Raw genomic sequence first — 25,589 nt, forward strand, 5'->3', positions numbered from 1 at the left:
TCAAAAACTCAGAACCCAGAAGCAGCAACCAGAACAGAATCACAGAATCACAGTATCACCAAGGTTGGCAGAGACCTCAAAGATCATGGAGTCCAACCTGTCACCACAGACCTCATGACTAGACCATGGCACCAAGTGCCACATCCAGTCCCCTCTTCAACCCTTCCAGGGACGGTGACTCCACCACCTCCCTGGGCAGCCCATTCCAACAGGAAGCCTCCCATGCTGCAATCCGAATTCCAAGCCCCATAGTACTTTGCTCCAGTTAGCACTTTTTTGAAGCTGGCACGACTGCAGCCATGGTATGAATAACAGCATCAGATTCAACTCAGTCTATGATAGCTACTTAGAACTTCTTCAACTATTTTTATTGGTTGGACAGAGACATGATGGGTTGCTGTATATTGGGAAAAAATACATCTTTGAAAGAAAGGGGAAATTGTACAATTTTTTTTAGTTTTTCCAAGTTGCCAACGACAGCACACTTCTTTCTTTAGATGTGTTTTTCTTCCATCAGTCAAGAACAGATCCAGACCACCTTTCCCCTGCCACATACCCTGAAAAGGCCTTCTGAAGACTGGTGGTATGAACAGAAAAACTTTATGATGACCTCAGCAGAGGTCATCAAGAGGAGGATCCATTTCACAGGGAATATTTCAGTCTCGGAAAGGAGACTGAAATTCACTTGAGATTTTGACACACTCATCTCTCTTAATGCAGTGACATGCTCAGTAATAAAACCTGAGGGGTTACAACCCTAATTAGGGGTTTCCTTATTTTCTTAAGAATTGTATTTCTGCATTCAGCTGCCTGTGAACCTGCAAACCTATTGTGTTAGGGTTACTTATGGAATCTTACTTCATTTACTTGGGGAATTAGTTCATTTACTTGGTCAGCACAGTGTTGCAATAGGACTGCTGCTACTTCCTGGAACAACTGTTTTTATCTTTCAGCCCAACTATTAACATTAAAAAAAAAAAATCAGTTGCCATATGTTGTATCTATTAGAGGCTGACTGCTTGCAGCTTAGCAGGCCTTGTAAGAGCTGCTGTCCTTCTGAATGAGACAAATGTGAACTTTCAGTTGTAAGACCTTAACTTCTCTTTCTAGTGTTCATCTTTATTAATTACAACTTATGTTATAGAATGAAGAAAATGCCTGCTATTATTTGATAACTCTTGTTCCATCACTAATTCTTGGGGGGATGCTTTTTTCCTGTCTTCAAGTAGAATAACAGACACTACTGGCATAATTTCACTGTGATGACCCTGTTTCCTAGGACTGGGACATAATTAGATGTTCAGTTTTCGGGTTAAATATTGTCTGTGTGTATGTTTTTGGTACCCCATGCATACTCAATACATATACAGTTCTGCATATTTTGAAGACCTATGAAGTGTTGGTGCTAGGCTATATTTAAGAAATTTGTTATTTGGATTTGCAAATAGCATATATTGTGTTATTGTTGGAATGACAATTTTTGATTCTGTATGTTTTCACTGAATTTAAGAGATTATCAGTAACTTAACTGGCAAATACAGGCTCAATCACAACATGAAAAGTCAGCACTGGAAAATGAGAGCAGTTTAAAATTCCAGCTACATGGATGCAGGTATTGAGGTAATTGTTTGCAGGAGTTCTCAAAGCTATTGGACTAGTACACTGGATTTTGAGTTCTTCAGATTTTATTTTACACAAATAATACAAAATACGTATTTAACAGTTCGTGAAAGATGGGGAGAAAAAAGCAAGGATGATACTTTCTTGTCCTTCTGCTTTGATGCTGCTCTTTTAAAATGCAAAATTGTGTATGGGGGTTTGAACTAGGTGACCTCTGGAGGTCTCTTCCAACTCAAACCAGTCTATGGTTCTATACTTAGAGGAAATGTTTAATTGTTTGTTAAGCTTGATGATACTGTCAATATGGCATAATTACCAAGTGGAAAGTACTTCTTGCTGTATTTATGAAGTTATAATATTTTAAAAAGTTTCTTTGCACAAAAATAATTGCTGATTTCTTAGCAACATGTAGCTTATCTTGATCTACTTAAATTTCTTGTCTGAAATTAGGATTTAATCCGACTTTATATAGTTGCTTTACTGTATACTTAGGAGTATGTTTTGCCTGGGTATTACAGCAGCAGTTGCTATAGCAATATTGTGTTTGTAGGATGCTCATTAATGAGGTATGGAAGAAAGGCTATTTGCAGTGCCTGAAGGGAAAACATCTTCCAGTGTTTGGAAGTAAGCAGCGGTTGGTTACAATCATTGTTAAAGCGCTTGAAAAGAAATATTCTCTATCCTGAAAGTTATCACTGCAGAAGCAAATATACCAGTACAGTGCTTTTGTTTTAATACACTTAAACCAAATTATTTGTCACAGAATAATTAGTTTAGTACAAGAAATACAGGAACAAAGTAGCACTTTATATTCTGTCAACATTTAGCAAGATATGAGCAGAAGTAGAGTTGTGCGTTACCTCCAGTATTACTTTTGAGATTTTGAAAGCTAAGCTATGTTGTACAGGTAGAGCTTCAGTCTGAACAATGTTTTCACAGTATTTGGCCTTGAAATAGAAATCATCCTATATCATGAGAGCAGTAGTAGTGATATGTGTGAGAAATGGCTATTGCTCAGGACTAGGTAACTGATGATTGTAGAGTAGGTCAGCCTGTGAAGCTTGATAGATCTTTCTTTTAGTATCCTGAAATACAAGTCTTTTTCAAAGAGCCATATAATATTTCTTCTAACAGATGTGGGGTGAGGTTTTTTTGGTTAATGCTTCCATCTTGGATTCTGTCAGGGCTGAAGTTGAAAGCTCTTCAAGTAGGAAACAGAATGTGAGGAGCACCTAACAACATAGAAGACAACTGTGGATAACCAATGTGTTTCTGAGTCCAAATGCAAAAAGAAAGTCCACAAAAGGTGAAGAAAAGTAGAGACACTGCCTGAGTGCACAGAACCAGTGATAAAAATCTCAGATGGGTTTTCAACTTGTGAGGACTATGAAGGTCTGCATGAATGGTTTCTCTAAGTACACTGGGAGTAAAAGTAAAAGAAAATCAAGGTGCACAGCTTAGTAAAAGGATATGGAAAACAGTGAGGAAGAGTGACGTGTACCTAACATACCTGATTACCCTCTATGATGAGATGACTGTCTGCATGGGCAAGAGGGAAGCAGAGATGTTTTATACCTTGACTTCATCAAAACCTGTGACACAGTCTCCTGTAATTATTTCCTTATAGCCAAATGAGGGCCAGAAAAACAAGGAAAGGAATAGTGCACTTTACATGAGAGAGCAGCAAGAATTCACACAACTGCCTTGCAGCGGATTATAAGCCAGTTAAGAGCATTAGGGTCAGCATTACCAGACACATCAACACAGATATTATTTTATTTTCTACACAACACTTACCTGGGCAGTCTGATCAGTGCTCTGACAACCCTTCCAGTGAAGAAAATTTTCCTAATATCCTAAACTTCCCCTGGTGCAGCTTGAGGCTATTCCCTCTTGTCCTACCACTTGCTACTTGGGAAAGGAACCTGATACTAACCTCACTGCAACCTCCCTTTCAGGGAGTTGCATGGAGCAGTAAGGTCTCCCCTGAGCTTCCTGTTCTCCAGACTAAACAAGCCCGGTTCCCTCCGCCACACCCTCCCTAGGGCTGAGAAAGCCTTCTCTTGCATATTTGTTATTTCCTCTGCTGCAGAGATATAAACCACAGTGGTAATGGTAACTTTTAACACAAGTGATAGAAGAGCTAGTGACAGAAGATGCTATGCTGGACCTGATATGTAAAGAAGTCAATAAGATAAAGGTCAAGTGCAGCATTGTTAAGTGACCCTGAGGTCGTGAAACTCAAGATCCTGAGATAAGGCAACAAAAAAAATAAGGATCTTTAGGGAGAGCAAAATTTGGTTGCCTTAGGCAGCTGCTTGAAATAATCCCAGGAATGAAGAGTCCTGGAGGGAAGTCCTGGAGAGGTTGATATTTGAGGTATCACCACCTCTAACCTCAAGAATGAACCACTGTAACACAAAAGATGTCCAGCATAGGCAGCAGGAGGCCTGCGGGATTATCAGTGAGATCATGACCAAGGCAAATGTAAAAGGCAAGTGTGCAAGGGGAAAACCGAGACAGATGATCTCTGGGGGAAATACAGAGGCATTGGCCAAGTGTGCATCTGTAGCTGAATATGGTGAGGGTCATGAAGGGCAACCCAAAGGCTTCTGCAGGATTATTAGCAGCCAAAGGAAGATTAGAGAAAATGTGAGTCCCCTGGTGAGCAGCCAGGAGATTTCTGGTAAAGAACATTAAAAAAGACAAGGTAATTCATCATTCTTCTTGCCAGTCTTTACTGGTAAAAGCAGCCTTTGGGAATCCTGGGTCCCTGAAGCCATTGGGAAAGTCCAGACCAAAGAAGACTGACTGATCAGGTTAGGTAACATTTAAACAAAGTGGACACAGACAAATCCATTGGATCTGTATTCACTATGTGAAGGAGGTTGATGTACTCAGTGACTGACTTCTCTTCTTAACCTTCATCATGTTTCGTAACAGGCATTGCTTCTATGCATGTTTATGCTAAAATGAGAAAACCCATATTGAATACAGCTTTCCCCAAGTCAGTGTCCTGTTTGCTTCTCTGTGGGGTCAAAATACCTTAACTAAACAATGAGAAAGCTGTAGAATGTGGTACTTGGGGCTTTTTTCCTAATTAGCAAGCATAAAAGAATGCTTAGAATTATAAGGGAAGCTGACGTCAAAGTGTGTGGGGAAAGTCTTGTACTGCACAGTTTTATCTGGAACAGGACAAAATCCCTTACAGCCATTTTTGCTGCTTTATTTCATTAGCATAAAAGAAGTAATGATTTTCTTCTACATGAAATACTGCTTTAAATTTCATAAAAAATGATGGACTGCATTTCTTAAATAATAAAAGTCAGTAAAAATATCACCAGGTCCATTTTCAAGACTTTGTCATTGACAACATACTTAAAAGTAGGTATCATGTAATTTTTTTTTTTCTTACCCACTAGATTCTTGGTTACAGAGTGAAAACAGATCATAAAGGCAGCTTTTTTGCTGCATTTGAGACAACTTAAGGAAAATATTAAAGTAGGTTCTTGGTAAAGGTTGTCAGCTATCTTAAAAATATGGCTTGCATATGAAGCTTTTTCCTCTTGATTCTTGTGTAAGAATTTTGCTATGTTTTTTGAGAGGATGCAAAATAAGCTATTTTCACTTTTTAAAAATATGGCTTGCAGATGAGATTCCATCCCCTTTCTGAATTCTGCATAAGTATTTTTATTGTTTATTTTAATAAAGAGGCAACCTTTGCAGTAGTACAAAACCCAAATTAATGCAATCCATGTGCCTTCATTTATTTGAAAATTGAGCAACGACAGCAAACAAAAACACTTATTATTAGTCAGAATAATGACAGAAGCATCTACATGTTTCTGAGCTCATTTTGAAAATATGTATGTGTTTTCCAAATAGTTAGTTTCTTCGTGTTGTTGACTTCTTTCATCATCCCATGTTTTTCACTTTGGTGCATAAACATAGGCCTCTTCGTTAACCTTCTCCATAATTCTTTTGAACCTGAGATAGGAAATAATATTTTTGTAAGCTCTGCATACTTTTCATTTACCATTTGGCTATGCCATGCTGATATGTACTAACAATGCTAGCTAATAGCTGCCAAGTAAGATGTATCTTGTTAGATCTAGATTGTTGGACTAGATATCTTTCGGAGGTTCATTCCAACCCAAACCTTCCTATGATTCTGTCTCGGCAGCACCTCTGGTTAATTTCTTGCTGCATGCTAGTTGGTCTGTATACTTAATTTATTTCAAAAAAGCTAAGAATATGTTCAGTAAATAGTGAGTCAACTTAGTGTGGTGGATCAATATGAAACTGTCTTCTCATTTTTAATCAACTATCTATTTTGGGACACTTTCTACTGAAAAAAAAATTGTGCAGAAATTAGGTCTTCTGTTCTTCACAGCTGTAAAAGAAATTATTATTGAATACCATAGCAAAAATTTTAGTCTTATTTCTTTGATTTGGAGGAGTTGGGAGTGGAGAATAAAAAGGGGATTGGAGACCTACTGTAAATATCTTTGCAGTCAATTGTAAATGAAAAAATTCAGAATGGCAACTGCAGCTGATAAAACTTTATTCCAACTGATGCTTTTGTGTGTAAAATCTTATTTCCCTCATGGTTGCCTCCTGCTTGAAAAAAAAAAGAATCAAGTTTGTTCTGGGAATGTAATACTAATGTAAATATTACTTCAGTGCTGGACAGACTCTTTGGCACTTTTGTTGAAAGAATGGATTTACTGAACATAAGGATGAATAACTGTACCTTCAGGAGATGAAATTCATGGCTTGCAAATCAGTGGGAGCTCTTTGGAGGAATAAATACATACAGTGAATGTTGCTGATTGATACTGTATAATGTTTAAATGTCCAAAAAGCCATTGTCCAGCTTTCACCAAACCTTTGGTGTCTGGGGGGATTTTGAGTGTAGTTTGATGGGAGGGTTTGATTGGGGGTTTTTTGGTGGTGGTGTTTTTTTTTTCAAAGCTGTTTGTGGATATGAGTTTTCTTCTAGTCTAGAGGTGGATATGAGTCTTCTTCTATTCTAGAGGTAAATACATTAAGTGGAAGAGATTACTAAATGGTTAATTTTTGTGGAGTTGGAAAGCCAGTAGTGGAGTTCTGTGGAAATCAGTACTGGAAAGGATTCAGAAAAAGAAAATTACAATTTGATAATCTAGAGTTTCAGGATAGTGGAGATGCTAACACTAAGACACTGCAGAATAATATTACAGAATTTACTAGCTGGGTAATAAAATGGCTAAAGAAATTCAGTAGTGATAAATGTAGAGCAATGCACCTGATGATAAGAATTGCCAGTGGTTCGTTTTGCACTGGATTGAAATTGGCTATTTCCAGTGAAGAGATGGATATTGGAACTACCATAGATACCTGTGTGAAAATTCTTTATTGCTACTTGGTGTATTCAAACAGAAGACAGTCTGCTCCTATTTAAACCATATTTTACCATATACTGCTTAAATCTTCTCATTAGTGTATTTAAACAAAAACAAACCCAAAACACTGGAAAAAAATACTATATGTATCAAAGAAGACTAGTAGAAGTGTAAAGAAGAGTGCAAAGGATGATGAGAGATATGGCATAGCATCTACAGAAGGTGTAACAAAATTGGAATAGGAGTCCCCAAGATGTTAAGTAAATTGCTGATGCTGGAGGTTTACATAATTCACGTATTAGTCCTGCTTAGTTAATTTGCAGTTTGTTTATCATCATTTTGCTCTGGACCTCTTAGCACCCAGTTTGGACATCTGCAAGTACTGGGAAAAAAAAAACAATCACATTTTTCATGGTTTATTGCCAGATCTCTTCCTTCCACCTTTACATCTCACCCTGGCCGAATGTGATAGCAGTTTGTCTTGCTCAAGTTTCAAGCTATTTAGGAAAGGGCAAAAATATTTTCTTCCCCCTGGCACTTTAAGAAAAGGCTGGAGGAGGAGTACTTCTCTTGGAGATAAGTGTATACTGGGAAAGGGAATGGAGAAAGGAAATTCTTTCTTTCTCTGTTGTGTCTTATCTTTGAACTCTTTTTTTCTTTCATGCCCTCTGGAAGCAGACAGAGGGGCTATGTATGTGACTATGTACTCATGCTCTTCTACCTCTTCCTGCATCTTTCTGGGTTATTCTGTTTTCCATACTAATTTCTATTTCCCTATCTGTTTCAAACCAGAATCTGTCAGGTGGAGCTTCTTAGCAGGATTGCACCTTTTTGCCATTCTTCTGTATTGGGAATGTTAGAATATGGCACATCCTTTCTGGGGCTGCTTTGGTGGCAGTCGTGCTGGCTCCCCTCTGGGAGAAAAGAGGCCAAACTGAGAAACAGGCAGCATTGTGCTGGTTGTGCACAGCGTCCCCTTCTGGAAGGTAATGCTGTTTTTCTTTAGTTTCTTGCAAAAACAGTTCATCTGGCAAACAGTGGTACTGGCAACAATTGTGAATACCAGGGATAGTAATTCAAAACCAAAGATAGTTCCAGCCAGCAGAGGACTGCTTGGAAATATGTTAACCCTGAAACTGCATGTGGTTGTTATTTTAATACTAGAAAAGCAGTATAGAACAAATTGCCAGTACAGAGTGAAATTACAGTTTGTACCAGTCCAAGCGAACACTGACATTCAGATTTAAAAGATGTTTGAAGCAAAAAAGAGTATTCAAATAACGATAATTCTGGCATCATCATGCTTGCTGTACTGAATAATCCAGTGAGCTTGTTTTTTCCTTTTTTTTTTTTTTTTTTTTCCCCCCCTTGTGCTTTTCTTTTGAGTGCTTGTAATTGTAGTTTACTTTTATAATACTTTCTACTTCTGAATTTGTCACAAGATTACAGACTGGCTAACTCTCTTTTTCTGCCCTATGGTGAAAACAGTGACTATTGCTCCCAGAATGGCTTCTGAATCAGATGGGAACCTCCAGAATTAAACAATTCATTTAATCTAATTGATGAAAAAAATGCCAGGTTCACAGTGTTCATCTTGGTGAACTGATGTAATTGCTGGCATTTGACTTGCATACCTTGTGAAATATTAAATTAGTTTATAAACGTGGCAGAAAAGAGCCGCCTATACTTTCCAAATAAAGTTTGGGTATTTTACAATAGCTTAAACAAACTAGGCATGTTAACTCTTCTTTTGGGGAATTGTTTTTTCATTTTGTTTTGTTACTAAATGGCATGAATAAGTAGTCTTTGCTTCTTTGCATGCTCTGCTTTTAAGGCAGCTTGTACAGCATTGCAGAATGGCAATATTTAGCTACAGGAAGGTAATCAGTTGGACAAAACTGTTTATAGGAATATTTGTTTCAGTATTTTAGCAACTTTAATTTTCCAGAGAACAATAAATTCAGAAAACCATAAAATTATGTAGTGTGAAAATTAGTAGATGAAAACTCACAGGATGACATTGAATTTCACTTGGATCCAAACTGAGACAGCAATACTGTAGACATTTAGTAATGTTTAAGATTGATGCCAGCAAAAACCTGACACCAGTGTAGTTAACAAAAAGAACAATTGCAAGACAAGTTCCACTTGCTTTCCTTATGATTCACTGTAATTATGCAGTCCTCTTTTTTCAAAAAAGGTTGGGAATAGTTAATTCCCAGCAAAAGCAAATGCTATTTTGTCGTATTCTATTCTTCAGTATTCCTGTCCAAGCTATTAATCCAGCAAGGCTAAACATTAATGGTTTCAGGGAAGATTAACTTTTATTTTGAGAAGTTGTATATTAATATAAAAGGCAAGTTAAAACAACATTGAATTCTATAAAGCTTTTAGAAATGTAAGGCAATCAATGATATGCAGAGTCATTAAAAATATGTGATATTTCCTTTAGTGTATACTTTAGGAAAATTTGCAACTGTAGAAACCTTTCTTTGTATGCTTCCTTTTTCATAATACAGAACGTAGATATTTGATAAGTGAAAAATACTATAATTGCTGCAGGACATAATAATAATCTTAAGCCCTAATGACATAGAGGAATGTATTTAAATTATAATTCACTTAATTTGTCTGTAATTAGAGAGAAAATGGTCTTCGTTTCTACTGGATAAAACCTCTGGTTTCAGTATGTGATGATATAGAATCAAGTCATACAGTCAGGTTTCCGGGAAAATCTTTGTTGGCCAGACTAGTGGAACAAAAAAAGATCTGTGGAATCTTTTTTGTTGTGGTTTTGCTTTCCTGTAGTTGTGTGTTCTTTATGTCATAGGTATTTTCAGTAAAACTTGACTTGTATGGAAAGCTAAATCCGTACATCACATCCTTTGAACTTTTATTAAACTTATGTTGGCTGTAAGCTTACCACAAGTCTTAACTTCTTGAAGTCATCTCGTAAATGATAGGATCCTAAAGATGTGGAAACTTCTGAAATTGTGTTTATTGAAACAGTATTAGCACATAACTTGCACAACTGATTGTATGAAAACGGTTTAATAGTGACAGGTTCCCACAACATGCAGAGTGTTGCTAATTGGACTTTCCTACACCCATTGTAATGTGACATTCCACTTTCACTTAGAAAAACAAATACTGGTTTATTTCTCTTGTTTCTATCAAGTGTGAGCACACTTGTGCCTCCACACACAATCTTTACTTTGTCATTATGTTACATGATACTAGATAAAGAGGAGCGGGAATCCATCTTGCTGAGCACATTCACCATACAGTGGTTCATTAGTATCTTTTTAGGTCTCTTTTAGTACCTAGTAGAGTACTATGTATTTTTATAAGCCTGACGTGTTTGTACCACTTAGATTTTTTGCCCATCTGTAGTTTAAAAAGCAGGGATTTATGCCAGTCAGGTACTGGTGAGTCACCCATGATTCTGTGACAGTAGCTTCCAAATAGACTCCTTTATTTTCTGTGCCTGAATGATGTAGGCTTTTGCATGAATATACACAAACATTAAAAGCCCCGAGTATCACCTTGTCAGGACAAACAGCAAATTCATTCTGAGCAAGGCAGAGAGTTCTTTAACCTTATTGTGAGTAAAGTAAACATATCTTGTCTTTTATGTACCTAAGTACTTTATAAACGTTTCTAAGTCTGTTGAAAGTATTACAAATAAATGCTTTTAATTGTGTTTTACTTAAAGCTAGCCTAAACTGAATGAGGATTGGGAGGCATAGCAAGGTCCTTCTGTGTTCTGTGGCAGGATTCTGTAAACTGGGGCAGTTGAAGCACTAAAGTTTAACAGCACACCCTCAGCCCTGAGTCTGAACTGTGTTTCACACAAGAACCCCAAGAATAAATCCCCATAGAATACATATAATACATAGAATAAACCAGGTTGGAAGAGACCTTCAAGATCATCGCGTCCAACCCATCAACCAATCCAACACCACCCAAACAACTAACCCACGGCACCAAGCACTCCATCAAGTCTTCTCCTGAAAACCTCCAGTGATGGCGACTCCACCACCTCCCCAGGCAGCCCATTCCAATGTGCAATCACTCTTTCTGTATAGAACTTTTTTCTAACATCCAGCCTGAACCTCCCCTGGCGCAGCCTGAGACTGTGTCCTCTTGTTCTGGTACTGCTTGCCTGGGAGAAGAGACCAACAACCATCTGTCCACAACCTCCCTTCAGGTAGTTGTAGAGAGTAATAAGGTCACCCCTGAGTCTCCTCTTCTCCAGGCTAAGCAACCCCAGCTCCCTCAGCCTCTCCTCGTAGGGCTTATGTTCCAAACCCCTCACCAACTTTGTTGCTTTTCTCTGGACTCGTTCCAGCAAGTCAACATCCTTCCTAAACTGAGGGGCCCAGAACGGGACACAGTACTCGAGGTGCGGCCTAACCAGTGCAGTGTACAGGGGCAGAATGACCTCCCTGCTCCTGCTGGCCACACTGTTCCTGATGCAGGCCAGGATGCCATTGGCCCTCTTAGCTGCCTGGGCACACTGCAGGCTCATGTTCAGTCTACCGTCGACCAGCACCCCCAGGTCCCTCTCAGCCTGACTGCTCTCCAGCCACTCTGACCCCAGCCTATAGCTCTGCATGGGGTTGTTGTGGCCAATGTGCAGAACCCGGCACTTGGATGTGTTAAATCTCATGCCGTTGGACTCTGCCCATCTGTCCAGCCTGTCGAGGTCCCTCTGCAGAGCCTCTCTACCCTCCAGCAGATCAACTCCTGCGCCCAGCTTGGTGTCGTCAGCAAATTTACTGATGATGGACTCGATGCCCTCGTCCAGATCATCAATAAAGATGTTAAAGAGCATGGGGCCCAGCACTGATCCCTGGGGCACACCACTGGTGACTGGCTGCCAGCTGGATGTGGCACCATTCACCACCACTCTCTGGGCTCGGCCCTCCAGCCAGTTCCTAACCCATCGCAGTGTGCTCCCATCCAAGCCATGGGCTGACAGCTTGGCCAGGAGTTTGCTATGGGGAACGGTGTCAAAGGCCTTGCTGAGGTCCAGGTAGACTACATCCACAGGCCTCCCCACATCCACCAGGATGTAGCCCATTTGAGCTACATGTGGGCCAGTGAGTGAGCTGACACCTCTAGGTTTGATGAGTGCAGTTTTCTCAAAGTGATGCTTTAAAAAAAAAAAAAAAAAAAGGATTGAAACCTTTTAGACCTTTTAGCACAGAGATGTCTAGATACCTGACCTATAAAGGGCAGTAATATTCTGAACAAGTGATTCAGAAGTTTGTGTACCCTTTTAATTTTCTGGACATCAGTGAAGTTCGGATCTGTGACAAGGATGCCCCTAACAATGTCATCACAGACTCAATGCGACTCACTCTACCTCTAATGAGAGTGTAACTGATCCCTGGATTCCTACCTGTGGGCTGAAACCCTGTGTCTACCACAGCAGTGATTTTAAATTCTTAATTAACTGTGGTATGATGTTTTTGCATCCAGGGATGAGAAGCGTTGTGTATGCAGCAGGAGGCAATGGCAGGTCTTTCTAGAATTGAAGTGTCAATATGCTAGATTGAATTCCTCATGGAAAAAAATCTGCTTTTTTTTCTTGCCATGCCTTCAGATTGTGCTGGGGTTTTCAGTAGAAGTACATGGCAGCAAGATTTTTACTATAGTTTGATTTTTACTGTAGTTCGATACTATAACAGATATATTGCAACTATATCTATTTAAATTAATGTATTAGCTTATGGTTTTGTTAATTAGGAATGAAACATTGCAGTATGATGCTCTTGGCATCAAATAAATGTTGCAGTTGCATCTTTCAGGTATTGTTCTGTTGTCATTCATCTGGAGGAGATAAAATGTGTTATTGGGATTACTTGTCACAGTCAACAAAGCAGGAAATCATTAAAACAAAAGTCTGAGCCTTTAGGTGTCAGAAGATTTCCTGCAGAAGGTGCAGCCAGTGTTCTGAGTTTACCTAACATCAGCTTACAATTGCAGAAATTTGAGACAAACCAGTAGACTCTCTGGAAGGATTTTATGTAAATTAAAAGTGATGTATAAAGATGAGAGTGACCTGGATTGCCTGGATTCCACTGAGGAAAAAAAATAAAGCCAAATGGAGGATAAAATTTCCAGTAGTAAGGAAGATTAAGGTCTCTTTGTCTAGAATGAGAGTTGGTTTCTTCTGTATGATATTGCTGAGACACATACAGCATCCCAATTTTTTCCTATCTTGAAAAATAGTTAAGCAATGAGAGCAACTGCAGAAAAGACTTACAGGGATTACATACAGGCAGATTTTCATTGTGTAGTAGATGGAGTTCAGTTCATTTAAAAATTCAAAAGGGGACATAAGTGATGTGATAGTAGTGTTTAAGTACTGGAAAGAAGGCAACCAGCTACTCAAAAGTGCTTAATTTTGTCTTTTGGTAGAATTACATAGTGATTTTGTAACAGCAGCTACTCAGTGTTATGCTAATCTATTTATTAAACTTACTAATAAGCTTAAGTCACACTGAACTAGACAACACCACATTTTTAATTACTAGTTTAAATTTTCTCTCCTGCTGTTATGTTCACTTTATCCAAATTCTTTTCCCATCAATACTATTTATTCATCTTGGTTTCATATCTGGTAAAATGAGGGAAAGACGTGCCGCTCTTCCTCATAATCATTTTGGTATAATGAGAATAATTTATAGCAGCCATTCATACTACCCTTACCATAGTTTTAATTTCTTTTGGAAAAGTGTATAAGCTTTCAGATGAACTGTGGCTGATTTATTTCACTACTGTTAAGAGATCTGGGCACTTCCACCATGGTAGTATGTACACTAAGAAGTCAAAGACTAGATTTGCTCTGACTGACTAAAATACCAAACTTTTACAGGCTTAGGGAACAAATGTGTTCTAATAGGAAGCCGTGCCGTGATGAAATTGCAGGAGGGAAAAGGAAGCAAAAGTCCTGTTCTGAAATGAGGTTTGAATTTTTTCCTATTCCTTTCTCCTCACAAAGGAACCTAAAAACATGACAGAAATCAGGAAAACAAGCCTGAATGTTGTGGGGAAAATGTAAGAAACTGTGTGAGAAAGTAGTCCTAAACACCTCTTCAAAGGTAGAAATTATGATAATGTTTTGAAACATGTAAGTGTAATGGGTAGCAAACAACATTTGGAAATTTCACCAGAAATGCTTCATTTTTAATACGGGTATTCTGTTAGTTAATTGCATATACTTAGAGCCATGACCTGCTCGCCAAACTAAAGGGCAAGCTGGGGCTACACAGGAAATAGAAGGAGGGACAGGCATCCTGGGAAGAGTATAAGGACATTGCCCAGCTGTGTAGGGGCAAGGTCAGGAAGGCCAAGGCACAGCTGGAACTGATCTTGGCAAGGGATGTAAATAAAACCAAGAAAGGCTTCTACAGGTACATTAATCAGAAAAGGAGGGTTAAAGAAAGCGTGTGTCCCCCATGATGAGCAACAGTGGGGAACATGTATCAATGGACAAGGAGAAGGCTGAGATTCTCAACAACTTTTTTGCCGTAGTCTTCACTGGCAGCCCCTCTCCTCATTGCTCTTGTGTCAGTGGACCACAAGTTAGAGACCAGGGTGACATGGTCTCTCTCCCTGTAAGGGAAGACAAGGTGTGGGATCATCTGAGGAACCTGAAGATAAACAAGTCCATGGGGCCTGATGAACTACTGACCTGTCAGCCTCACTTCTGTGCTTGGGAAGATCATGGAACACATCTTCCTAGATGCCATGCTGAGATATGTGGAGGACAAGGAAGTGATTTAAGACAGCCAGCATGGCTTTACTGGGGCCAGGTTCTGCCTGACCAACCTAGTGGATTTCTGTGATAAAGTGGTTTGATAAGGGACAATGTATGGATGTGATCTACCTGAACTTCTGCAAGGCGTTTGACCCCACAACATCCTGCTTGCCAAGTTGGAGAGATACGGGTTTGATGGGTGGTCTGTTCAGTGGATTAGGAATTGGCTGGATGGTCACATCCAGAGGGTGGTGCTCAATGGCTTGAAATCCAGATGGAGAGTGGTGACAAGTGACCCTCAGGGGTCTGTACTGGGACCTGTACCGTTAAGTATTTTTATCAATGACATAGACAGTGGGATTGAGTACATCACCAGGGAGTTTGCAGATGACACCAAAATGTGTCAATACACCAGAGAGGTGGGACATCATCCAGAGGGACCTGGACAGGCTGGAGAGATGAACCGAGGTGAACCTCATGAAGTTCAACAAGAACAAGTGCAAGGTTTTGCACCTGGGCCAGAACAATCCACACTATCAATACAGGTTGGGGGATGAGGTGTTAGAAAGCAGCAGGATTTGGGGTTGCTGATGGATGAGAAGCTGGGCGTGAGCAGGCAGTGTGAGCTTGCAGCCTAGAAGGCAACTCACGTCCTGGGCTGCATCAAAAGATACACTGCCAGCAGATCCAGAGAGGTGATTCTGCCACTGTGCTCTGGGGAGACTTCACCTGGGAGTACTGTGCACAGGTCTGGAGCCCTCAATATAGGAAGCATATGGACCTGATGGAGAGGGTCCAGAGGAAGACCATGAGAATGATCAGGGGATTGGAGCACCTCTGCTATAAGGACAGGCTGGGGGAGTTAGGGTTGTTCAGCCTGGAGAAGAGGAGGCTCCAGGGAGACCTAATAGCAGCCTTCCAGGGGGCTACAGGAAGGATGGAGAGAGACTACTTGCAAAGGCCTGCAGTGACAGGACAAGGGGCAATGGCTTCAAACTGGAGAAGGACAGATTTACATTGGATATCAGGAAGAAGTTTACTATGAGAGTGGTGAAACACTGGAACAGGTTGCCCAGGGCAGTGGTTGAGGCTCCTTCCCTGGAGACATTCAAGGTAAGACTCAATGAGTCCCTGGGCAGCCTGATCTAGTTGAGGAGGTCCCTGCTGACTGTGGGGAGGTCAGACTGGATGACATTTGGAGGTCTCTTCCAGCCTGGACCATTCTATGATTCTATGAATATTGTGTCTAGTTTGGGGCTCTCCAGTTAAGACACATGGAACTACTGGAGAGAATCCAATGGAGGGCCGCAAAGATGTTTAGGGAAGTGGAGCATCTCTTTTATGAGGAGACGTAGAGAGAGCTAGTGCTCTTTAAACTGAAGAAAGAAAACTGGAAGAGGATTATACCAGTGCAAGGAGATATCTAAAAGGTGGAGTTCATGAGGATGATGCTGGGTTCTTTTTAATGGTGCCCAGTAATGGGACAAGGGGCAGCAGGTACAAACTAGAACACAGGAGGTTTCACTTGAACTTAAGGAGAAGCTTCTTTACTTTGAGTGTGATGGAGCAATGGAAGTGGCTGCCCAGTTTCCTTTTCTGGAGACTTTCAAAACTTATGTGGATGCATTCCTGTGCAACCTGATCTAAGTGTACGTGTGTTAACAGGGGGGTTGGACTCAACACACTTTCCAAGTCCTACATTGTGTGGATAATTTTGTACTGAAAGGCTTAACACTCGTTCCGCTAAGGAAATGTGAAGAAAAAAAAAGGAGCGAAATTAATGAATTACATGATAAAAGCAAAAGGAAAGTACTAGTCAAAACAAATTTGAAATTGCATGGGTTTTAGTAGTGGGAGAACTCCTAAATTGCTTCCACAGGCCACTACTGGCAAATCTTGGGGTTTTTTTTCCCGGTATCATCTAAAACTGCCTTAGACAGCAAAGCTGGGAGTACATTTTATGTGAATAATCTTGCATTTCTGAAATGTCTCAAAGCCTCATCTGACAGGAATTCTTTTATGCTGTTCCTGTATTCTGAAGCCTGTTAAAAAAATTATATTTGAATACCTGTTAAGTTAGAAGTATCTTCCTCAGTATCACTTGAGTAAGTGTATTCTGAGCAGCCATGATTAATATGGGCATTAAATAATATTTTCAGATGTCAGTTATGCTTGATGTACTTCTGTTCAATGTAGACTTGTCTTTATCTAAGGTAGTTGTGATTTATTTAAATAAGGTCATAATTTAAATATTGGTAAACCCAAACTACTGCTCTTGTAGGTAGTGGCATGAGCTTATTGCTGCTGGTACTGACACTTTTCAGAGCTTCATGGCTGCTCCACAGCTATCCCTGCTGCACAGCACCATATCCCCTTTTGTGCCCCAGCACAGGCCTGTCTTTGCCCTTCCCCAGATTGACTTGGTAGGTGGTCTTGGCTTTGCCTGCTATTACTAGTGTAGCTACCTTGGTACTGTCAGCTTTGCAAGATGTGTGTCATCCATCCCCTCCTCCCAAAGCTGCCCTGTAGTCCACCTTCCCATGAAGCTTGTCTGTTTTTCATGTATCTTTGCCTTAATGATCTGTAAAATCCACCCACTCTGTCAGCTTCTCGCATTATCTGTCATATCCAGCAGTTTGCTCATGTCATGTCCAGTAGTTTTTCACATCCTGTTTATTCAGCTTAATCTCAGGCCAAGACCTAGTCATCTGCCTGCAGTTACGATGAGGTCCAACTGGCTGATGGGTTGGTTTGCCTGACATCCCCCCACTGCCCGCTGGAGCATGGAGCAGCTGCTGGAACATTGAACACGTGGAGGAGCCTTAGTCTCCATATTGTGAAAATTGTTGCAAAATTGTGCAAATCCCAGCACTGAAAGCCAGGCTGGCCCTACTGCTCCTATGTTGCCTTCATCACCTCCTTCTAGTCTCATCATGTTGGTCCAGCACAGGCACCAGTACAGAGAGGGCTACATGTGTACTTTGAGCTTTGTGTCATGTGCATTAAATGCCTGCAGAGAGTCTTCCCTTGCTCACCTCTCTCTGTTTTGTGACAGAAGTTGAAAAAAGGGTGCAGTCTATAATTAAAAGGAAATTATCTGTCCTCCTTGTTGCTTACTACTTTATCCATCAGTGTGCCAGCATTTGACAGCAAGGGAGGACACTGGGGCAATTGCTGCTGGCAGTGTATCTGAAAATCAGTAGCTTTTTGTAATTGTAGTCTCTTTCCCACAAAAGAAAACAAGGTCAGCTTGCAGGGGAGAAAGGTCTGTTGATCCCAACAGTTGTTCTATATTATCTCTTCCAGAGGCAGTAAGTACTTCAACACCTTATTTTTAATGGTGCTTTTTGCCCCTCTGGTTTTTTTATTTTTTTAGGTATTTGGAGGTTGTTATAAATATTTGTCAGATTATTTTCAAGGAGAGAAGGAGAGTGTGTGTGTGTGTTGGTTGGTAGAGGGTCTTCATCTGTATTTAAGTAGTCTGGATTATGTGTACCAAATACTTCATAAAGTAGCATACTTACCTGGTTCCCTCTTTTGTATTTTCTCTTAACTTGGAACAATAACACTTTATTAATCCTGGAAACTTGATGGCACAGAATGTTATGGTAACAAGTATTAACATAGACTCATAGAATCAATAAGGTTGGAAAAGACCTCAAAGATCATCAAGTCCAACCTGTCACCCAAGACATGATTTCAGAAAGCAGCTGTAGTCTGAGGACATGTGGAAGGTGGTGAGTGCATTCTTTATTCTCCAGTAGTGGACCTTTTCAGTGCTAGAAGAGATAATAAGTGAAGGGGTGGACAGAATAACAGAGAACAGAGCTGGTGAACAAGATGTAACAGAGAAAGTGACAAAGGCAAAATGTCACTTGAGAAGGCCAGTCTGAATTTTGGTAAGAAAGGGAAACAATATGAACATGAGATTTTGAGATACTGGGATGCCTATCAACTGTCAGAAACTTACTAAACAATGCTTAGGAGGCAGAGGTGGGAGCAAGTATTATAGGGGCCAATCCCAACTGGTGTCAGTTAGTACATTTACCTGACCAAGCCCTGTGTCCTGTTGTCCCCATCTGTCATCTTTTCATGAATCTTTTCTTAACTCTCTGTGTAATCTCACTCTTTACACTGTGTTTGCATGTGCTGTAAGGTCTGGATGACAGCTACTGGGGGAGCTAGCATGAGCAGATATGAGGCCAGCAACTGGAGGTGCCCCATGCTGGTGGTGTCAGCAGCAGAAGTGGATATGGGTCTCAGCTCCAGCCACAGGGACAGGAGCAGCATGTGTACCAACTGGGAAGACAGAAGACTATGTGTGCCCTAGGGGCAGTAATGGGTAGGACCAGGGTGAGTGAAACAACTGAAGTTCACAGCACAGTATCTGGACAAGGACCACAGATCCTAAGCCTGTGTGCCTGGTGCCTGCTGCTGATGGAAGGTAGGCAGTGTGTCTGTATTTTTGTGTGATTTCTCTCTTCTGTGTGTCTTTGGCACATGTAATTCACTAGCAGACTTCAAGGTGGACTATCAGCATGTTAGAAGTCCCAGGTCCAAGCAGGGGGGCCAGCAGGTCAGGAGGGTACCCATAAGATAAGAGTGTGAGTGTTTGCATATGCCTGCTAGTGACTTGCTGTCAGTCAGCATGTAGGAGGGACATGAAATTGACAAAAGGGCTCTGGACCCAGGCAGAGGGGTATTAGACAGAGAGAGGGATACGCTGTGTAGATACTCTGGGGATCCATGAATGTACATGTGCTTGTGAATCTAAGGGGGCAGAAGGGGACATGCTCTAATTAGTGAGCTTCAATCCTGATCAGATGAAAAGGAGAAAGAGGTCTTTTCTGGCTGTGCTTAAGTTCAAGTGAGTCCTGGGAGTGTTACATGCACATGTACCTTGTCTGTGGCAGCTAGCTGCATAACTGAGCTTCACCATCTGTTGATGATGATGAGGAAGGAACTGCTACGTCTGTCAACCTGAGCCGGAGACCTTCAGGTCTCCAGATGTGCTGGTTTTTGCTCAGACAGCAAGGCAGGAAGAATCCTTGGGCTGGTCCTGGAAATGTTGGAAGTAGCAGCTACTTAAAATATCCCTTAACTGGTGAAAGAACATGTCATAATAGATAATCAATACAAAGGTTCTCTTTGTGAGTCAGGAGTTCTTGAGCTACATGGATCACAAAGTTGAGTACTGTGCTTGGGAAAATACCACTTTTTCTATCTCCTTGTCTGCTGCTGACTGTTAATAGCCTCAGAAGAAAGGTCTGTTTATTCCAATAACTTGACTTACATGTCTGCTTTTACAAAACCAGGGTGCTGCTGAAGACTATGTAAGTCAAAAAATGTTTGTTTTGCTTTATAAGGAGTGAAGGAGGTGCTTTATACATTACAGGGTTTAAGCCTTAACAGGAGGTTCTTGGTCTCATTCTATATGCTAAGCATTTCAGTAAAGCTCCACTCATAACTTGACATTCCAGCCTGTCATTCTTTCTCCCATTATTATGTGTCATTCTGCAATGTTAAGGACATTTTGCAATATCATCATGTGAAAATGAAATCTTTGACATTCTAGTGCCCCAGGGAATGATGAAGTTTACCTGCCATCCTCTGAAACAGGCTGCTACATATAAACCCTAAAGAGACAGGAAATAGATACTTGCATTTGGGATAAAGATCATAAAAACTGTCTTAAAGGGGGAAAAAAAAGGAAAATAAAAGAAAAAGAAAAAAAATCAGTAGCTTGATCTGCTGAATACTGTTGGGTTTCAGAGCTTCATTCATAGCCCCTAACCAGCTATGTGACAGTAAGCATGTCGCTTAGCCGCCATGTCCTACTTTTGCCATCTGTGAAATGCTTTGGAAAGTCATGGGAAACTGAATCACAGACCTTTTCCATCTCTAGATTCTATTAGATCATCCAACTGTCCACCTGCCAGTAGAAGATTGTTTCCTACATCCACCAGTGTTTTTCCAGTCTGGATTCTGTCCTCCAGGTTATTGGGCTTCCACCAGTACTTTTGAGAGATGGTTTTGCAGACTTTTAGCCCTCATTGTCAGGAATCTCTGACATTCACCAAAAAAATAAATATTTATTTGATAATTTATATTTAATTCTGTTATTTTATTTCCTTATTACATATTCACTTTCACTTTTAAGACATATGGAGTTTATGCAACACTTTAAAATGTAGGTAAGATGCAAACTCTCTGTAGGGTGTCTTAATATATAGAAGGGAGGACAACATAAGGTTTGAGATGTAAGATATGGTCCTCTATAAGAAGTTAAGTAAGCTACTTGGTTCTTTGTGGAATTACATCTAAAGAGGCTTGCAGACTGCTTCTCATTTAGGGCAGAAACAGGACAGAAGATGGAAACATAGTGGAATAGGATATTAAGTGAAACTGGCTATACTGTTGTACAGTATTTTTCCCCTAGAATTTGTAAATTATTTTGTCTTCCATAGTCTGATTTGCATTTGAATAGTTATTTATACATTAATTATTCTGAGTCAGTAGTTACAATATTGCTTGTCAAGGTTTCCCATTAGCATCTTTGTTGTCCATATCTGAGCATAATGTTAACTAAAGATGCAGCCCAAGCACATGGACTTGTCTCATTTTATCAAGTTGTAATAATTTGTATAGGCACTTCCAGTTTAGGTTTTCTTCCTCTTTATTGATTACAAGTCAATACCATATGTTATCTTTTAAGTCATCTTCATTCCTGGAGTTTTAGAAATTCAGCAGACACAATTTTCTTCAAGTATTGAAGCCACCAGCGTAGTCTAGCTCTCGATGAAAGCTGTCAGCATAACTAGGTTTTATTGTAAAAATCTTCCATTTTTCAGAACTATGAATGGGTGGAAATTATTTGGTCTCTGCATAACAGTAGTGGAACTGCTTTTAAAATGGCTGTCTGGCAAACAGCTGGTATGTGACATGATTTATTCGATGCAGTGCCCTGGAGGGAAAAGCTAATATTCAGTGCATTCAATTGATAAGCTTAATAGGGAATTTTGTAATAAAATAGCTATAAAGTGTGTATTTTAAAATAACAAGGAATTTGTTGTGTGCTTAAAATATTCAACTTTTAACAGAATCCACTTAATTCCTTTGTTTCAGCTGCCAATGGAAATGCCTAAGTCCAGGAATGAAAACTGCATGTGTAGTCAGTCTCTTCAGAAAAGAGAAATTCTTTTATTTTCCTTTCTTCTTAACTTTATTTTCATTGACTTAAACTTGTCTGTTCACATATGTTAGTAAGTTCTGATGTACTGTCAAAGATTAAGTGGGTCATTTCAAACCCTCCAAAGTTTGTACAGACAATTCAACCATTCCTGTAAATAAAATCACCCTTCTGTGTATTTTGCTGTTGAAGATCTCTTTTGCCTTCAGTAACAGTAGATACAGTCAAATTAGGTGTGAGTAATGTTTTGGAAACAAGTAAATGTAATGTTTACACACAAATTCTGTATATGACAAACTGATTTTCTTCCTTCAAGAGGTCAGTTGCCATGGAGCTGGAACGTTTGAGGAAGGTGAACCTTAGAAAGATTTCATAAAGTCTGCCTGTAAGAAGAGTAAATATATCTTTTGTTCACAGGAAGTAAAGCCAGATGAAGTTACCAGACTTGCTCTTAGGACTGAAGTAAATTTTGAAAGTGTCTGCAGAAAGGTAAGGCTTGTTGGTTTCTGTTTGCTTTGCCCTGCTTCTGCAAGTGTGAGAGCACTCCTTAGGAAAAGGTGCGTATGTGGGTAGGACTGCATGCATTTGTACAGTGTGTTCTGTGTGTTGTCTTGTGTCTTCATTGTGGACCTTACTTCCTTTTCTAAGGAATTCTATCAACTAGGATGGAACTGCAAAACAAAAAAATTGTATAGCTGTTTAATACAAATGACTTGTCCTCTAAGATGGTAGCTAATCCTTAGTAACTGCAATGAAATACTGGGAGGCATAGTAGTGCTTTTTGAGTCTTTATAAATAGATTTATTTTGTTTATATAGTACATACACATGGTTCAGTCAGTGTAAATAATGTAAGCTTTCAACAACAGTTGGAAAAAGGCTCTGAATATTTTCAGAAGCAAAGAGAATTTTCCATATGTGAACAAAATGTGACGAACATTAGACTGAAATAAAAGCGGAATCTTAACACCCCTGTGGCTCATTAATTTCAGAGTAATGGTTCTACTGAACCTCACTGATGGTACACTATTAATTATTAACTGCCTAACTTGTGATGTTTGTAAGAGATGAAATTAAGAAATACAATTAGGAAGGTGCTTGTTGAAATTTAGCGGCTGAGTTTGAGAGCGGACAGGGTGGAAAAGAGCAGAAATAAGTACCTTTTTAAGAGAAATGGAGAAGCGATGCCAGAAAGCAGTTCTGAATGAAAAAATCTTCAATACATGATGTTGTGTATTTTCCTCCATGTTATCCTAAACTCCTGTGGGTGGTCTACTGAGGGAGTCTGAAGTGTTTATAATTCACGGGTTGAGTTTTAATACTTCTTTCTATGATGGCACTATTAGTTTGCAGTACAGCTGTGCTGTTGCAGAGCACAGTCACGTGTGATGTAGTTCAGTTATTAGCACAGTGTGCAGTAGGATTCCCAAGCTTCACATGAGCAAAATCGAGCTAATAGGGAAAACATCATAGGAATTTGGTATTTCTGGAGCAGTGTTTGATTGGAAGCATCTTAATTCTTTCCCTTTTTTTAATCATAGAAAATAGTAAGGAGAAGGCCATAAATACATACAAAGAAGAACTAGAAAGCAGTATTCTTTTAAATGTGTTAGATCAAGATTTTCTGGTCTGAAGGTAAACCAGTCAGAAACTGGTTACTGTAATGTTAGAAGTGGTGCAGAAGTGAAGACTCTGGATGTGTGAGGACACGTGGAGAAGGATCTCATGCTTGAAGAAGGATGCTAAATTCAAACAGTATGACTTTCTGTGACTTTCTGTAGGAGATTATTTTGCCAGGAATTCAAATGCATCACGCTTACAATCATCACATGAAGTACAGGAGTCCCAAAATTAAATCATTTTTGCTATTTCTCTTAAAAGACTTTATAGGTTTATGGTTGGAATTTTATTTTCTAAGCAATTATTTTATTCTGAAAACTACAAAAGGAATATTATTAATCTTACTAATTTATCCCATTATTTTTGATGTATTTATAGTCATAGCTGACAGTATGCTTGCTTTATTTAATTAAAATAGGCTTTCACTTAGCTGTAATCCAAGAAACCAGATAATACAGATACCTTCATGGAATTGTTTTGGTTTTTTAGAACTGTTATTATTTTAGTTTCTTTCTGCTGCTGGTCTTGTTTTTCAGTGGCATGTAAGTCAGCTAAATGTCACACCTTGTAGTGAACGGGTTTCATGTTTCAAATTAAATTTGATGGATGCTGATGGCTTTTTTCAAGCACACTGCAAGAGAATAACATACAAAATTACTACATATTGTTGACAAGTGGTGGCTATGCTTTTCTGACTAGCCACAGCAAACCCCCAACTAAAGGCGTTCCTTCTGTACTTTAACAACATTTAATCTACCAATGTATTATATATTCTTTTTCCCAGTTTATTATTATACATGCAATAAAAAAAATTAAAAGTCATTGATTTTCTATCCCTAGCAATATTCCATAGGTCACATGAAATGCAGACCACATTGTTTACCTTTTCATTAACTTCAAGTTTCAAAATATTTGAACAAAAACATCCTGTGGCTGTTTTCATTTTCAAAATAGGTTTGATTTCATTGATAAAAGGCAATCTGCTTTTAATTCACTCTGGAATGCTGAATATTAGTTTTGCATAGTGGACATGTAGTCAAGATATTTGTTTAATTCCTTCTACCCACTGAGATTTTATGTTTCATTACTGTTTCCCCATATATTTTTGAGAATAAGATATGCTTACTTTTCTATTTAAAAAGAATTGGCATACATTTCAGTCAAGTACAATAAAAATGTGCTAAGTGTTTAGCAAGTGGCACTCTATCTGCAGTTCTTACAATTCATCTGTCAATACTGCTATCCTGATAGCTGCTGGTGAGCAGATGAGATTTGGGACAGTTGCAGAGAGAGCTGGCAAGAGCCACCAGCCAGCCACATGATTCTTCCTTCTCTAATTTATAAAAATGTTACAGAGCTTAGCAAATTTACTCTAAAATAAGATGAAGAGTTCTTTGTGTCTCAGATGAAATACTTTTAACCCATCTTAATACTGCTCCACCTGACACCATAGCAATCAACAGGTAATCATATTGTAAAAATTGTAATGAATGTCACCATGCAACTTTAACTAGACTTTATACTTTTGGTGTTTAATTATAACTGCTGAAAAAAAGGAACTTGTATTTTCTAGGTATTGACTTCAAGTTTTTATGACAGATTTGTTGTCTAATGTTCTTTTTAGACAACTGGGATTGCATTTTGAAGTATTCTCATTGCGTACCTACCTGTAACTGTTCAGACTTGCTTCGTTAGTGTTGTGCTCCAGCATGCAAGTTACAAATCAAAAGCTAATCCTAAAGTTCATTACAGGCAGAAAACTGACCTGGGAACTGACATAGGTCTTAACAGTTATCTTCAATTTGTTGCTAACAGAGGTGTAAAGTAATCTAGATAAATTAAGATGGGCAAAATAGACAGATTAATATGTTTTAATATTTTTTCTGGCGTTTGAGGAATTATATGTATCATCTGTGCTGTTTCTCCGGAAGAGGGAACATTGGTCCATGCACCTGTGAATATCTTCATCATAACCAATGTTAATTTTGTTGCATCTGCACTAGTGG

The 25,589-nt window shown here is 39.4% G+C and overlaps 1 protein-coding gene across 1 annotated transcript in view; it reads left to right on the forward strand.

Moving 5' to 3' along the window:
* Positions 1-25,589, forward strand: part of SRFBP1 (serum response factor binding protein 1) — a 74,212-nt gene that overhangs the window by 32,469 nt on the left and 16,154 nt on the right. The window contains exon 4 of the mRNA XM_054178732.1: positions 22,382-22,453. Within this exon, the coding sequence (XP_054034707.1) occupies positions 22,382-22,453 (72 nt within the window). The remainder of the gene's footprint in view (positions 1-22,381; positions 22,454-25,589) is intronic.

This window comes from Dryobates pubescens, chromosome Z (assembly GCF_014839835.1).
Source record: "Dryobates pubescens isolate bDryPub1 chromosome Z, bDryPub1.pri, whole genome shotgun sequence".
NCBI lineage: Eukaryota > Metazoa > Chordata > Aves > Piciformes > Picidae > Dryobates > Dryobates pubescens.